At 34.7% G+C, this 17,649-nt stretch overlaps 2 protein-coding genes across 10 annotated transcripts; one reads left to right on the top strand and one right to left on the bottom strand.

The window, feature by feature from the left end:
* Positions 1 to 1,933: 1,933 nt before the first annotated feature.
* Positions 1,934 to 10,523, bottom strand: LOC124646184. 9 transcript variants are annotated; one of them, XM_047186271.1, is made up of 3 exons: positions 9,747 to 9,968; positions 3,493 to 3,592; positions 1,934 to 3,343 (listed from the first exon to the last, which is right to left on the bottom strand). In XM_047186271.1, exon 3 carries the CDS (start codon positions 3,330 to 3,332, stop codon positions 2,127 to 2,129), a length of 1,206 nt encoding a protein of 401 aa, XP_047042227.1. In that variant the 5' UTR covers positions 3,333 to 3,343; positions 3,493 to 3,592; positions 9,747 to 9,968; the 3' UTR covers positions 1,934 to 2,126. The 9 variants fall into 9 exon arrangements, with proteins under 9 accessions (XP_047042227.1, XP_047042226.1, XP_047042229.1 ...); XM_047186270.1 differs by lacking the exon at positions 9,747 to 9,968 and adding an exon at positions 3,701 to 3,928; XM_047186273.1 differs by lacking the exon at positions 9,747 to 9,968 and adding an exon at positions 3,785 to 3,928 and having other exon boundaries at positions 3,459 to 3,592.
* A 2,054-nt stretch (positions 10,524 to 12,577) lies between these two features.
* LOC124646302 (activating signal cointegrator 1 complex subunit 1) lies at positions 12,578 to 14,979 on the top strand. The gene is made up of 7 exons (XM_047186423.1): positions 12,578 to 12,970; positions 13,060 to 13,159; positions 13,275 to 13,407; positions 13,647 to 13,775; positions 13,918 to 14,081; positions 14,168 to 14,340; positions 14,646 to 14,979. The coding sequence occupies exons 1-7, from the start codon at positions 12,856 to 12,858 to the stop codon at positions 14,927 to 14,929; spliced, it is 1,098 nt and encodes a 365-aa protein (XP_047042379.1). The 5' UTR covers positions 12,578 to 12,855; the 3' UTR covers positions 14,930 to 14,979.
* Positions 14,980 to 17,649: the final 2,670 nt, after the last annotated feature.

The following is a 17,649-nucleotide window of genomic DNA, read 5'->3' as shown; positions in this document are numbered from 1 at the left end:
ATAAATCGAAATTCTAAATACTCGAACATTCATAATATCGAATGGTTATTAAATCGAACATTCAATACATCGCGCAGTCAATACATCGAGTGTTCAAAATATCGAACGTTCGTTTGATCGAGCGATAAATGCATCGTATATTCATCCTATCGAAAAATCATATTTTTTATGAATACAAGAAAAACTCAAAATTTACTAATAAATCACATTTTTAATCTTTAATTCTTATCTTTCAAAGGTACATTTTAAAATTTTGTATGAATTGAAAAGGCAAACGCGGGATTGGGAAGACCTACTTTACAAAAAAGAGGCAAAAGGGATGATAATGCGATTGAAAAAATGTTAAATAATAATAAAAACTACACTAAAATGTGATTTATTCGTTAATTTTGAGTTTTTCTTGTATTCATAATATGGATTTTTCGATAGGATGAATATACGATGCATTTTACGCTCGATCAAACGAACATTCGATATTTTGAACACTCGATGTATTGACTGCGCGATGTATTGAATGTTCGATTTAATAACCATTCGATATTATGAATGTTCGAGTATTTAGAATTTCGATTTATAGTGGTCGATCAATTGATATTCAATTATTTGTTATTCGATTTGGCATAGTAGTACACCCCTTATTATTTCAGGTAATTCCCGTTCGGTAACACCTTTCGTTCCTGTCGTCAACACTGTTGACGATCGGGAAAAAAAAGTTTCGTTCGTTCACAGTGTCCATGAATGTTGGTTTTTATTTGTTTGGATTTTTAAAATGTTTTAATGGATTATGTTAGATCTTTTAAAACACAATTAACTAGAAAATAAAAAAAATGGCCTTATCATGTTCATAATAACCATTTTACAGTTTAGAAATCCATGAAATGTTTTATTTTTATTTCTATATTTTAAAAATAAAAACCAGCATTCATGGACACTGTGAACGAACGAAACTTTTTTTTTCCCGATCGTCAACAGTGTTGACGACAGGAACGAAAGGTGTTACCGAATGGGAATTACCCGAAATAATAAGTAGCGTTCGTCAACACTGTGAACAAACGAAACTTTTTTTTCCCGATCGTCAACAGTGTTGATGAAAGGGTGTTACCGAGCGGGAATAACACAAAAGGTATAGCCTACCTAATGCGACCCAATAGTGGATGGAAGTATTTTCAAATCAGCTCTGTAGTTCTATTCAATAATTCAATGCAACAGTCATCTTTATGTACCTACCTATAGTACTAGCTCGCACTCTCGGTCTCACCCGGGGAGTTTCCCGCACAAGTATAAAAACTGGGGCTGGATCCTGCTAATTTTATTTAAGCGACATGCGATTGATATCCAGCTTCCAGACTGGGGCCCGATTCTCCTAATTTTACTTAAGCGACCTTCGATTGACGTTCGACTCGATTCGACTGAGATCCAATCCCGACTCGATTACTATTGAAGCGTATGTGGCATTCCGCTATTTTTTCTTTGAAATAAACGTTTTTATTCTTTTCTGTCATTCAATAATGAATCATTTTGTCTGCAAATGTTTTACGATTGCAAAATGATTGCACGGCAAACTATCGTATAGACCAAAATTACCAAAATAGCATACCAATCGCACACCAATCAAATGTCAATCGAATACGATTGGTCTTTTATTAGTAGCAGAATGCCCGATATGGTTAAAACTGCTATTACGATCGTATTGCGATTCGATTACTATTCGATTTTGACATTATTAACTTAGGAGAATCGGGCCCCTGATTTGTGAGTTTCTAACTAAAACCCATAAAGCGATTTCGGCCTAAGCCGGGAATCGAACCCGAGATTTCTCACACCAGCAGTCGATAACAGGATATCATCATTATCGTAATTCGTAGGATACATTTTTCAGGCTGTTTGGTTTGCTTTAAATTTCGCATTTAACAAGGTTAATAAAATTACCATCAGTGTCTAATCAGTTTTCTTTCACGTTATATTATTCACAACAGTCAATATTTATTATTCCTAATATAATTATACAACATATAATAACCACTATTTAACATCATTAAAACTTCAAAATCCTAATAAATTAATATCACACTTCTGGTAATGTTCATGTTCACTAAAATTAAATGGAATAACACTTTCAACAAATATCATAAAAATGCAAAAAGTAATATGAGTAAAAGGACAGAAATAGGAAAAAATATGTAAACAGACATTCGAGGATGACACATAGATATGAGGATTGAAGAATCGCTTTCTTCATTTTGTAAGCCCTCTTTTGTAGGTTTTTCAACTATAACTAACTCGTCACTGAAGAAATCTATATTGAATTCACATTCAGTTTTGTTAACACATACTTTGGAATCAGAATTGTTTACATATTGGAATGTTGGTTTATAAATATCGAAAATTGCATGTATGTCATTAATTCCATTATCAGTATAGAATATATAATAATAATATCCATCAAGCAGTACTTCATGAACTACTTTGAGAATGGTAGTATTTTCTAAGTAATTTGTGCTGTTACATTGCATGGAGAAGGGGAATAGGTGGTTCATTAAAATTTTGTTATGAAAACATTCATACAAATTACTTTCAAATCTAGACACAGGCTCCTGCAGTTTCACAGTGCTGTTGAAAGCATTACCCCCATGGTAAACACCAGTATCTAACAATGTGTTCGGATTATGCAATGGTATACTATTAATATCTCTCTTAAGCCTTTTTTCATCATTATGATTGTTTATGGAATTATTTACCATTTTATTTGTTTTGTTCTTATCATCAAGGTTACTGAACAAATCTTCAGTATTTGTGGTTTTGTAGTATTGAGTATTATTGGTTTTCAGTCTTCCATCGGGTTTCTCTAATGTGACAAGTACTCCTTGGTGCTCAACTTTAGGAAGATCTTTGCCCTGCTTATTAAATCCATCTAAAAGTCCACAGGTATTCAATATTCTATCTCCTTTAACAACAAGAATCTTCGAGCCTTCATGTTGAGAACATGCTTTTAATTCCACTAAAGCACCTCTTAATAAATAAAAGCCCCAATATTCTAATGTATCATCAGGTAAGATCATTGACTTTTTTAGTCGAATATGTTTTCTCTTATTAGATATTTCAGGTGTTCCTTTCATTTGGAATGCACTGAAGGTAGTATTCATTTTTAATGAATGTTTCTCACAAAATACTGATGATTGACCTTTATGAATTTGAATAACATCTGAATCTGATATTTTATACATAACATCTGCATATTTTATATTTCTTAAATACAAAGGCAAAATAATCAAAATTGAGGGCAGGACTGTTGTCAACAGGCAAAATGTTATAACACGCCGAGATCCATGCATTTTATGTCCATCTGAAAAATTAAAACGAAGTTGTGAATAAACATTGAAAAGCAAAAAAACCATTACACACATTCCCACATTTTAGTCTGAACTTTGATAATTCAATAAATTATTTTATTCAATTACTTATTAAATAGGTACCCTCAAAAATTATATTTACTTAAATTTCATAATCATAGTCTAGAATTTAGTTGACTATGACTGGTTTACATAAGCTGATTCACATTGAAATCATATTGTATTTGGATGCCTGAATTTATCTGAAATGGGAAAACAAACATTTTACACATTTATTGTCATATTTTGATTACTGCACTAGCTAGCACATATAATAAATAGTAACTTATGTAAATAAAACATTTATTTACACTATAACAGTTCAACGGTGACGTGCATAACTTAGCATATTTATTTTAGCGAATGTCAGAAACGAAATGATTGATTAGCTTTACTTGAATTATGCTGTCATTATGTAACCACTGAGCTTTGGAAATAAATCAGTAAGACAAATTCACAACCAGTATTGTTTTATTTACAATTTCCATTCCCAAGATAATCTGAAATTCTGACTGACAGACAAAACTCAAAACGAGACACTATAGTTCGGCCATTCAGAGAATGCGTTCCTGACACGTCGCGATTGAACTGACGACGTAACTTTGCAATGGCGTTGCAGTTACGATAAAAATATTTTTGCTGGTTGTTTACCGTTTTAACAATTGAGGAGCATTAAAACAACATTATTATATCAATAATCAATGAATGTTATTACGTCGTCAGTTCAATCGCGACGTGTCAGGAACGCATTCTCTGAATGGCCGAACTATAGTGACTGTGACTCATAGACATAATATTAGTAAACAGGACTGCGCATATAAACCCAAAAAACGAGCCGAGTGAAACAGTTAGTACGGAGGCTGTCTGTCCCTTTCTAATAGGGTGACTATGAGATTAAGCTATGTGAGACAAATCCGAATTTGCTAAGATTATTAAACACAGATTAGTATTGAAGTTTTAACTTACGCCCTCTTATTATAAAACACGGTATCAAATAAGTATCGGCTTTTGTACTACCTTTAATCCAGCTTTAAGTACGACCTTGAAAAAACGTTATTACAAAACGCAGTTTATCGCAAGTCCTATTACTATCTGTAGTACAAAAGATAAACCATCGAGCCCCCTAGTTTAACTGCAGTACTTAGTTGACAAACGTCAAATTCCGACATTATTTACTTTTGAGGTTATTTGTTTTGTGATGAAAAAAACGAAAGTAGATATAAATATGTGTGATTTGGAATACTTGGATGTGTTAGAATACTATTGAGAGTGTCCGGGGACCCAACAGAGTGCGTCATCGAGAAAATTTCTTCAAATTACCTGACGACAATTTTCGATGTAAATATCGATTTACGTTTTTCGAAATAATAGTCAATTGAATGCATGATGATAATCCATGATGATCCAGGATGATGATATGATGCTCAACTGGGCTCGCCATAAAGTAAGTAGCCTTTACAGTGCAAGTAGGTTGCCAAAACATCCTAATTAATTGTATGAGAGTGGAAGTTTTTATTATGGATGTTTGTTTATGTTCCACGCATACACTACCACATGGATTTTGATGAAACTCCGAAAATATATCAGATTATCATACAGTCTACTGTTTATTTACAGATTCAAGACTATTTTGGCGTTTTACACGCCGTATCTCTGCCAGTAATATGCAATGTATGTAAAAGACTGGAAGCTTGCTAAAATTTACAAAAATGCCAAGATGAGAAAGGGAACAAGATTGTGTGATGAAGAACAGTGTCCAACATGTATCAGTGCGTTTAACTGTATAAATAGACATCGGAATAAAATATAATTTTCTACTTTTATGTTGTTTCATTTTCTTTTGGTAATTTAATGCACACGATATTCTGTGTGTAAGTTATTGTGCACTTAATTTTGAAGAGGTTCTAATGAGATGCACAACGTCTTATTTAATCATTTAAATCGGGATGAAAATAATCCAAGTTATTTCTAACCTAAAAACAAAACATAACTCGGATACGCGCGCTGACGGTCCGTTATACGCGCAAACTCAATAGTTGTTTAAAAGAGAATAATTGGATCATGTATATCGTTAAAAGTTACTAGAAATATAAAATTACCTTTAAATAATAAAAAGTAATCTTTTCAACTGCAGAGATATTTTTTTTATTATCATAGTTAATTATTTTTCATCAAAATAGACTTAACAAAATAATGTAAAAAGGAACGGCGCATAGAATCCGGAACGATTGAACGAATGATTTAAATATTTGTTGCTTATAATCTGTGGATATTATTTCAACCACAGACAAATAGAAGTACCAAACAGTCTTCTCTTAGTCTACGTTTTGTAATAAGGATGTAAAGACTATCGTAAGTACCGTAACAAACCAAGACGTCTTCAGTCTGGTTTAAACCACTACTTGCGGCAGTTTTTATAATAAGAGGGACGCAGTTTGTGACCTTAAGATACTAATAAAGGCTTTTAATAATTAGCGGAAATTAGCAGTATAAAAGCAGGAAGATTCGAAGTGAAGACTGTTTTTTTTTGTATTTCTACTTCATATATAGACTGCTGAGCCATTTATGTCGCCTTTCTTCATTTTTTGGGAAGCTATAACAATAGTACAACAGTTTTAAAATCCATCACCCATATTTTGACTCGTTACAAGAATTCATGGGCATCCTAGTTGTTTGGTTTACGAAAATGTTATTATTAGCTAACCTGTGGAACGATATATTGCAACCACCATAGGATTCACATTTGCAAGTAGAAACGCAACACTTCACCATTTTAATAGTTTAAATTGATTTAATACAAAAAAATATAAACAAAATTTTAAATGCTGATTACGCGCCAAGAATGTTCAGGGTTACCGCTAGAAAATAAAAAAAAGCAACATAAAAATTTATGTTGTTTATGTTTTAATAATAAATACGAATAAATTAATGCGATTGTTATTAATTTGTTGACTTACAATTGTTAAAATAAGATAAAAATATAAGTGATTCAATTGTTTTTTGGGAAGACAAAACTTTTGATCACAACATTTTTTTATGCTGGCAAGGTGTTAGAAAGAGACAGACAGCCTCCGTTCGAACTATCCCTCTCGGCTCGGATTTGCCTCTGTGTATTATGCAATCAATTTAGTACCTTATTGCGTTAGAATAGAGTTCATTTTCGTAAATATATATTTTGAGCGTGCGCAATCTTGTTTAGTAATATTATATCTATGCTGTGACTAGACAGTACCTACTTACTGTCAAATGTCATGTTATTTACAAGATGATCCGTTTAGTTTTTCGGCAATATATAAATGAATATAAATATTATTCTAGATTCGGATGACAACCATCCGAATTGATAACCTCCTCCTTTTAGGGAAGTCGGTTAAAAATACTAAGTTTTTTTCCTGCAATAATATTTTTTTAAGAAAAGTAACACTAAAATTAATTGATTTGGATTTCCTGTGATATCCAAACGATACATACATTTTGGGAGGTGACCGGTAGATGTAATAAAAGCCGATGAGATTAGATAACCAATTAGAATCAATTATTGCAATTTGCATTTCAGAGGCCAGTGGGTGCTGCTGTCGAGTGTCGTGGTTTATAATACATTTGCAAACTCAATTCGCACTAATTACAAACAAAATAAGAGCGCTTTCACACTTTATGGCGCGTACACGCCAGTACACGCTCAGGGCCGCGATTCTCCTAATTTTACTTAAGCGTCATACGATTCACGTTCGACTCGATTCGACTGAGATCCGATCCCGACTCGATTACGATTGAAGGGTATGTGGCATTCCGCTATTTTTTCTTTGAAATAAACGTTTTTATCCTTTTCTGTCATTCAATAATGAATCATTTTGTCTGCAAATGATTTACGATTGCAAAATGATTGTACAGCAAACTACCGTATGGACCAAAATCACCAAAATAGCGGACCTCGCTGCGCTCGCAGCTATTTCACTTTACACTGGTTTTTTTCAAACTTGTTTGAGTATTTTTGAGTTCCAAGACTCCAAAATTTCGCGCTCGCTACGCTCGCTTGACAGTGACTTTTTTCTAATTTCTTTAGGTATCATTGCGTCCCAAAAATCACAAATTTCGCGCTGGCTACGCTCGCGGCTTCTTGTCTTTGCAGTGGTTTTTTTTTCACATTTGTTTGGGTACTTTTGTTTTCCAACCCTAAAAAATTTCGCGCTCGCTACGCTCGCAGCTATTTCACTTTACACTGGTTTTTTTCAAACTTCTTTGAGTATTTTTGAGTTCCAAGACTCCAAAATTTCGCCGCCACTGATCATAGCACCCGAACGAATGAACCGATTTCAATTTAGTTTTTTTTTTTATTACAGGTTTTTTACGGGCAAGTGTTCTTGGACATGTTTGATGAAAATTGATTGAGCCGTTTAAAAGTTACAGAGGTTTTCCGCTTTAAAGTCGCTGTCAAATAAACTTGTTAGGTCAACATTAAACTCTTCGGTACATAGCGGGTTGCAAAAATAATCTAGTAAGAGTAACTGACAGAAATATCATTAAGTTCACAATCATTAGGGGCGGCAAAAATTGAATGGCCTACTGGCGGCAAATTTCTAAATCCGCCACTGCGACCCCAACATGATTGGGAAAAAAGGCTCGGAGGATGATGATCTATGCAGTGTGTACCACTCTAGGTCATACTATGTTCTACTAGTTTAGCTGTAGGTTAATCTGAACGATAATTTTTAATACAATTTGATAATTGCATGTATAACCTACATGCAGGCCCGCCGCTAGCTGTTTGTTCGCCCGCGTGCAAAACCGATTATGCCGCCCTACGACTACATATTATACTGGGTTTTTTTTTTTAATATATAAGGGGGGGGGGAGTCCAGGGGGTCCGGACCCCCCTGCCCATTCATATCCATTTTACTTGTCCAACAGAAAAAAATATGTACATGCACCGCTCTCATTGGGGCATCAATGCAGTGCAATCATTACCCAAGTGGCCCCTATGTATTGAAAGATTGTGATTAATAGGTAGGTACTTACCAACATAATGTATATCAAAGTGCTTAGAACAGATTATGGGTAACTTAAACTAACGAACTTAAATATCTATAGCAATGTTTAATTTCAGTAAAATATGTTATTAATGGTTTTTGGTGGGTTTCCCGTTGAAAAAATCAACGCATGAGACATATTTCATATGTAAGGAAGCGCGAGCGAAGCGAGCGCGAAATTTTTTTAGTCTAAGGACACAAAACAAATTAAAACCACTGTAAATTAACAAAGCAAAGTCAAAAAGAAAGATATGCTCAGAAATGAAGTGCAAATGTACATGAAGCCGCGAGCGAAGCGAGCGCGATTTTTTCCTTAGAGTTTTCATGAAGTAAACATATCATAAAAAGCCAAAGTAAACAAAAAGCTATAACGGACGTGCGCGAAAAATGATTTTTCGGAATTGAATGCTTCAACAATTAAACAAAGATAAATTGCGACTGCGATAACTGACATGAATGGAGGCGCGAGCGCAGCGAGCGCGAATTTTTTTGGGGATGCAAAGGATGAACCCGTCAAAATTGATAGGGGACGACCAAAGCGAGGGCGGCTTTTTCTGAAATTTAATTGCTAATCTACTCATCTATTTTTAGTAAAAATATTTTTATTACGTAATTATGGTTTAATTTTGCCGTATGGGTTAATTTTGCCGCCCCCTAAATAGTGCCGCCCAGGGCATTTGCCCCCCCTGCTCTCTCCCCCCACGCTACGCTAATGGTTGATCTTAAATCGTTTTTAATAATTTTTAATTTTGAAAATGATCAACAGATGTAACTGAAACCGGCAGTGTAAGTAATATTCTTAGCGCTATTGCTGTGTTCAGAAATATTGAAATCAAATAATTGGTAAAAATATATTGTTTTTTTTTAATATTACGTGATAGGTCGCTCGATTTGCCGCCCCCTAGGACGTGCCGCCCGCGTGCGGTGCACGCCTTGCACGCCCGCTTACGGCGGGCCTGCCTACATGTCAAAAGTTTATAACAGATTTTTTTAATTAGATAGGACATGTAGGTAGGTATAATAATAGATTATTTGGACAAAGAAAAATAATTCTGACCCAAGACAGATTATTACCTATTTCTATCTACACAAACTTAGGCACATACCTAAAGTAGTGACTCTGGAAAATAACTGGGGAAAGATATCTAATTAAATAATAATATCTGAAAGAAATTAAATAAGAAACAATTGATTTAGTTTTAATCCAAAGAACTTTAGACTCCAATCAATAAAACACGAAGTGGTATAAGTAATAAAATAAGAACTACAAGTCATTAACATGCACTGTGGATGTAGAATCATAAATAATATCAATTTGATGTTTACTCACCTTCTTTATTAACGTTGCTATACTGATAATTTGTATTATAATAAGACGTATTTACTGGTCTCAGATTCTTTTTATCCATTTTTTAATATAACTTTATTGTTCGAGTTGAAAACACAAACACGTTTATAGGCTGCAGTATCATTTAACTATATTACATACACAAATATAAATACAAGGTACTTAACAGCGCAATAGGTTAATGATAAGCTTATCACACGCTTTATCAGTTGTACCAGTTGTAGTAAGTATATTACGCTTTGTCCACAATTGAGTTGAGAGTGAGCCCAATATGCATACTGGTTAGCCTTGTGTCGTGATTTCCATTTATTTGTATACGCAAATAACAGCGACTTCAATGGCATCTTCGGAAACGGCTAGGTCGTTTATTTAGTGTTGATAATATAGTGTTTGATGTTTTTCTTAGCGATATTAATTTATTACAAATAACGAATAAATTAAAGCAAATTATTAAGTCACGATTTTGCATGGGCACCTGATTTTTCATTTATACATATAAATTAATTTTGGGAAAAGGCTCGGGAGATGGTAATCAAATTAATTTTGAAGAGATAGAGACATACTTATCGAAAGCAAAACAACCAATCAAGAAAGAAGACAAGTACCCACATTTTAGATTTCGGTCCACTCATTCTTGAGCTGAGAACAATGCCCTCTTGTTTGTCCGCATTTTCGTCAGTGTTTCTTCCAAAGAATAGACCATCTTATCATGTGCCTGAAGGTTAACGGTATTTGGCAGAGTAGGTATTAAGCAACTGCAAGGCCCTTAACACATTGCAAACCGTCGGTGTTCCTATGAAGTACAAGAAATTCATTTCAGTTCAGTTGCTAAGAAAGGCTTGTCTGGTTTCTCTTGCTATAATGGTTAACCGTTAATCCGACACCGTCTCCTTCAAGAAAAAGCTGCCTGGTGAAAGTTGCTCTGGGCGCCATCTATGTTTTGTTTATACCCCGTAAGGCTCCGAAATTACTCAAACGATTTGAAAAATTATTTCACTGTTTGAAAGCTACATTATACCCGGAGAGACGTAACCCGATAAACGTTTTAATGCAAAATAAAATATTATTTAGGATTACAATTAAATGTTGGCTTTCGATCAAGTGAACGCGACAAAATCAATAAAACATTTTATATTTGAATATCCTACTAATAGTCGAAGTATTAGTATTAACTGGTTTGAGGAGGTCAGATAGGCAGTCGCTTCTTGTAAAGCACTGGTACTCAGCTGAATCCGGTTAGACTGGAAGCCGTACTTAGCGACCGTCAACTAACACATATCGGGTTTTAAAAGTAAGTAAAATCATAGTACACTACTTTTATTTTTTCTCAAAGCTGTTTTTTACGTGTGCTCAAAAAATCATTACATTACCAGACAAGTGTGGTAGAGATGGATGGATGTGTTATGGACCAAGTGATAAATTGAGCAGTATACATAATGCCCGGTCATTATGAAAAATGCCCAATATGAGAGCGCAATTTGATAATAATTATTCAAATAATCAAATTGACCGGGCACTATACATATTGCCCGTGACCTTTTGGGCAAAGTAATACAAGCAAAGTAATAACATATTTATATTCATTTTTTTCTTGTTATTGCCATTTAATTTAAAATAAACTAAATATTAAACCACTTAAATAATCAGCCTCATGATTTGGATTAATTATGAAGGACTTCTGCCTTAAAAATCCACTAGTTTTTGCATTTAAAAGTTAAGGAAAGTCATATTTAAAGGGTGCTTATTAAACAGGCTCCTTTTTAATATAATTATTCGCCCCGAATAATGTATGTTGCCTTCTAAATTACTAAGTCAGCCACAATTAACGAGCATCTAAATAATACTATCTCAGCCACTCGTTATCTTCTAAGTAAACCGCTCTAAATACAACTCCGCATGATGGTTATTTTTTAGCATCTAAATTTGTAGCATGCGTTCTAACAGTAAACTTCTAAAATACTATTAAATGACATCATAAAATTTATTTATTTAGCTTCTATTTTTTTAACTCAGTACGTTTAAAATGTAAGCAAGCAACATGCAGCAAGCATGGCTTCTGTCACGGCTCCGGTGCTGCGGGGTTCCGGCGGTCCCATGCGAGCTTATCGTCGCAGATGGTTTTCACGCTCACCGCCGCAGCTTCGGCTTGCTGGCCGGCTCAGCCGGCCAGCCTCAGCCGCGTCGGCGAGCGTTAAAACTACCTGCGCCTCAGCTCGCAGGCCGCCTCGCCCCTCCACACTTACGCGGTTGTGAATTGCACTCTAGGGGTAGGACAGACAAGACTACGTGGAGTCGGTTTTGCAGCGATACGTTTTCGTCACATCATCCTCCGAGCCTTTTTCCCAAACTATGTTGGGGTCGGCTTCCAGTCTAACCGGATGTAACTGAGTACCAGTGCTTTACAAGGAGCGACTGCCCTATCTGACCTCCTCAACCCAGTTACCCGGGCAACCGTTACGTGGGATACGTTTTCGTCACTAACTTCAATTTTTTGCTTTATTATCAAATTGCCCAACTGTCATGTAGCAATATAATAATGCCCGTGCAATGTGATAAATAATGAAGTTAAGATAGTTATTAATCACTTGGCCCGATAAAGCTAGACATTATTCATAATGCTCGGGCATTATTAATAATGCCCGAATTAATCACATGGTCCATAACAGATGCATGGCGAATTGACGAATGGTTTCTTTTCACTCGTTTAGAAATTCTTTTCTTTTAAGATTTTTAATAATCTGTAGAAATAATGTGTTGAGTTGTTGTAAAATGTTAAGATGATAAACGAGATTGTCATTATTGTCAAAAATGTTAATGTCAAATAATTATTCGCTAATATCAATTCGCTGTTTTATTATAGGTTTTTTTAGTATTTTGAAGAAATAAAAGATTCTTGAAATCAGTATTTCTCCGTATTTAATGTATTTTTGTATTTTCCTAGTATGGTTTAATGCTGAATGTGCCTAAGCTGAAGTAGCCGACAGAGATAACGTTTCTGTTTGGTTTGCCGAATCACTATATTATTTAGAATTGTTAAGAAAAAGGCTTTTCCTGTCCACAATAAAACAATATTTACAACAACAATAATACAATGATGTCCGATATCCTGAAACCACACGTCAAGTGGATAGAAGGTAGATGTTATAGAGTAAATGATGCTGCAATAGATACAACGACTTTCCAAGAACATGATTTATATGAAAATGGTAAGAATTAGGTGGAGAGAAAAGTAAATGAATCACTTACACTGTTTATAAAATTTCAGTTTTGTAATACTATATGCACCGATTTCCAGATGTTGTCCACAATGAGGTTCTTGATGAAGGAGATGATGATGATTTTGAAGTGATCATGGTAGATAACTCTCGATACAGCACCAGTCTACATGTTTCAAAGTAAGTTTCACTTAAACTAAGAGTGTAAAAATATTTCTTAGAAGGGATATAAACCTCCTTCATGTTCAAAACATCAGGTACCTATAATTAACAGACACTATAATTTTTCTTGTAGACATTATGTTGGATCCATCATAGGGAAAAAAGGTGCCATGAAAATGAGAATAGAGAGGGATACAAAGACAGACATTAAGATACCAAAACAAGGGCAAGAAGGTGATATAGTTATATTTGGGCCAAGTGAAATGGTAAATTACTTTTGGATTTTATTTTGTGACTTATAACTATATTCACACTGTGTAGCATCATTTAATTAAGTAGAGCAATAGCCAAATCATTTTCAGTTGTCAAATCGATTTGACTAATGGTTGGCCATTTTACTGCTGGTTAGAGTTTGATTATGTTTATCGTTAGTTAAATGGGGCAAGTCACTCTTAGAGTTATTTATTTATAATATTTCTTTATTTGTGCTTTGTAACTCTTTCAGAGTGTAAAAGCAGCTAGGAGACGCATAAACATAATAGTAATGTCATCAAGAATGAAACAGAAATCAACACATTTCATATCAATACCTATGAACAGCACAGATATACAGAAAAGATATGAAGAATTTCAGGTTAACATTGAGTTTTTTTTTTTTCATTTTACAATCTCTCATATTTTTTAAATGTATTAAATAATATAATCTGCATAAGAATATATATTCTAGAAGTAGATCACAGTAACGTGTGTATTAACTGTTTTTCACATATTTTCAGGCTAGCGTTTTACGTGACTGCCCTAGTAGTAGAGGTCTTGATAAATCTCTATTCATCAAACCCACTAAGTTGCATCTCACACTTGGTGTCATGTGCTTGATGGACAACGAAGAAAGACTGTTTGCATCCAAACTACTTACAGAGGCTAAAGAAAAAGTTGTCATGTAAGACACAAATTCTAACATCAACAAAACTTTTTAATAAAAATATGTCATTGGAAAATCATCATTAATTGTGAGTTTATTTTCAGGCCCATGCTTGCAGGCCATTTACCCCTGAAGATAAGACTAAAAGGACTATCGTACATGAATGATGATCCTTCACAAATTGATGTTTTATATGGACTGGTTGAGGAAGAGGGAAGTGCAAGGGGATTGATTCAACAGCTAGCTGATGCATTGGTGGAATATTTTTATAGAGCAGGTAATTTGTTACAGAAATTAAATAAGTTACCCACTTTTGTCCAGTTTTTTTTCTGATAAAGTAGGTGCATGGTGTTTCAATCAACTTTGGATAAACCTAAAATTTTATGTAATCAAGTTTTTATACCTTTCTTTTCTATTCCTTCATTTGGTTGCTTGGTTTGGCCAAACTTTCTAAAATGAACCCATATCCGTATGGCAACATTTTCCGCCACGCTATAGACTTATCTGCGGCTAACTACCTCCTCGCTCATCACTATGCTTTCGAGAAGTAGGCTAAATGTTTTATTTTTTTAATTCTTTCAGGCTACATGGACAGGGAATACGACAGAGACAATGTAAAGTTGCACGTTACGTTAATAAATTCGAAGTATAGAGTTCATTCCGCAAACTCTAATGTAGACAGTTCGGCGCCATCGGCAAGACATTCTAGAAGGCCCAGGGAAACTTTTGACGGAACTGAAGTGCTAAAGAAATTCACTGACTACGACTTCGGAGTAGCCGAGTTGACTGCTATCCACTTATCTCAGCGACACTCTATGGGCTCTGACGGATATTATCAACCAACTTGTGTGATCACATGTCATTAGATTACGTATAAGAAATGTTTAAGCAATAAAGATTTTTATATTGTTGAAAATTTTTACTGTTTTTTTTCCCACCTATGATGATGATTGATGATTTCTTTATTTTTATACCGAAAAATAAGTTATAGCATCTTCCATACTTATGAAATCGCACCAAACGGTGAATTTAAGTAGTTGTAAGCAAGTTATTGCTTAACTTAGCTTAGAAAGGAATATACCTAACTTATTACAAACATTCGCATTTATATTAAGTAATACCTACCAATGGTACGATGTTAGGCGCGGCATATCGTTTTACAAAAACAAGTGAGCCCCAGTTGCAGCAAGTAGAACAACTCAAACACACTCAACAATATTGAAAGACCCTTCGAAACTCGTATGTCGATGTCCATTCAAACTATGTACTTATTTAGACGAGTATAAGTGGTTAGTAAGTAAGTACTCTACACACATATATTTGTTTAAGGAAACTACTTATTCATCTTTTTAACTATATGATTTTTGTCTTTGTTACTAGTTTTCTTGAAGACGTCTAGAGCGTGTTTTTTTTACAATTTTTTTTACATGCAAATGGAAAAGGACAGGTGGCTTTAAAGTCCATCTGTTTATCTATCCTTTCAGCAGAGTACCTACTAATTAGTCCGACTCGGTCACTCGACCACTCTAGCTGAGCGCTCTCGAGCTTATGAATACAAAGACAATGTGCATGTACCAACATTGAGAGACCCAAAATATGGCTAGCACGCTTTCCTGAAATTAAAAAAAAATACATCGATGTACACGTACTAAAACTTGATCATCCGTATCAGTAAACATACGGCAGTACATACCTACTGCGGAAAACTAATTACGGGAGACAATATTACATTCGCCTTCCGAACTCGAGCTGATTATTGTCGCCATCTGATTAAATGTACTTTATTGCAGGGGCTTCACAGCCAATATTTTGTGAGCGAAAGTGGGAAATATCTGTAAGACAAAGCCGCGATCATCGCATTACCCTCCGAAGGCTTTAATCCGACATTGAGCTTATTCGAGTTTCCGGTAAAATGGCTTTTATTTTTATCGGATAGTTTGTGAGTGCAGGCTTTTCAAGTAAAGGATTTAAGTATCCAATTTGAAAGAAATTAAAACGACTGTTTTTTTTTCAGAAATTATATTAATAAAGCCTTGTTCGTACGTGTGTTAAAAAAGTAATAAGTAATTACTCAAAACATAATTAGCTCTGTGATAATACCATGGTATACCTACCTACATAATGTTTGAAAGTTTCCCTATAAACTTTTTCAATTATTGACGCCTATTATCCATATTATTAATTCTACAGATCAGAATGGAATTAAGCTACGCCGTAGCAGTTCGTAGCCGCTACGAGCTTCAAAAGTTCATCCCTAATAAACATTTCGAAAAAAAGTCGTAGTTATTTCATGTCGCACTTGGCAGGCTAGGAAGTGGTGTATGCGGGCGGGGCGGGCCGCCTAACGTCACAGTCCTTCAGTAGGGGCGCATTGGCTACGTAATGCGCCCGCCTTGCGCTGCTCCGCGGGATTTCCACTCGCCTTACGTCGCCAACTGAACCTCACGTGCTAGTGTACATACATCGGATTTGACTTGCATACGTAAGTAGCTTTTATTTGTGCTGAATTTAATTTAGTTATAATTTTATTAAATAATAATATTATCATACGATTTTAAATGGGTTTCACAAAGTTTTAAGTTTTATGAAGACGATTTTTTACAGCTTAAAATATGTCATAGATTATTCTTATTTACTTTCTGAAGGTTATAATTTACACTTTTCTTCGGTATATGTATTTTATTTAAATGAAACTTTTTTATTGTAACAGTTAGTCACCCCACAGTAATATATTTCTAGGCCCGCCGGCGTCTTCATGGGGGTTTCGTTTAATTTACATATATTTTGAATATTTATGCATAAAGTTCAGGTGTTATTGCAGGGAACGAGATTTAATATTACCATTTCGCGATAAGTAAATAGATATAAAACAGAGTTTCAGTAAAGTCGACCCAACTCGTAAAATGTTAAATGTAAATCGCGATCCATTACAAAAACGAGAAAGGGAGTTAGGTAAGAGGGATTTGATATGAAACCAATAAGTTTTTATATGTTATGAAGGGAAGGAATTCAGTTGTTCGTTCGTAGCCATTGTTATTGAGCAGCTCGAGCTTCTCAAAAAGTATATTGGCTTAAGTCCATTCATATTGTCGACCTTCATTTGTTCTGCTCAATATCCAATAGCCTATCAATTTAGAAAAGTATCACAAAACGCAATCATGTTATGACGAAGCTAAAATACTACTTACATTCGCTATCTATGTATACCTAACGAAATCATAGAAACCCTGGTGCAAACCTTTGTTTCGCTGCCGTTAGAAAATCCTTATTTATTATTTATTTACCAAAACAACGTTCCGGATAGACATAAATTCACCAGAGAATGCTTACCTTGTTTTTCCTGCACTAAAAGAAATAATAGGGTTTTATTTAATGGTTATTTATGTTCTAATTCTGAAACTGGACAGCATTACAGTTGAACCTTCTACTTTTGTAAGTAGGTAAGCGTGTATGTGTCTGTATGTGTGTGTGTGTGAGGGGGTGTGTGTGTGTGCGATCCACTATCACAAGATTTATAGTCTTTGTTAAAGCTTGCACTAAGTATTGTTGCAACATATTGAAGTCAAAAGCAGGATGCTTTTGTACA

Source organism: Helicoverpa zea, chromosome 3 (genome assembly GCF_022581195.2).
Source record: "Helicoverpa zea isolate HzStark_Cry1AcR chromosome 3, ilHelZeax1.1, whole genome shotgun sequence".
Classification (NCBI taxonomy): Eukaryota; Metazoa; Arthropoda; class Insecta; order Lepidoptera; family Noctuidae; genus Helicoverpa; species Helicoverpa zea.
This window is presented reverse-complemented; position numbering and strand designations above follow the sequence as displayed.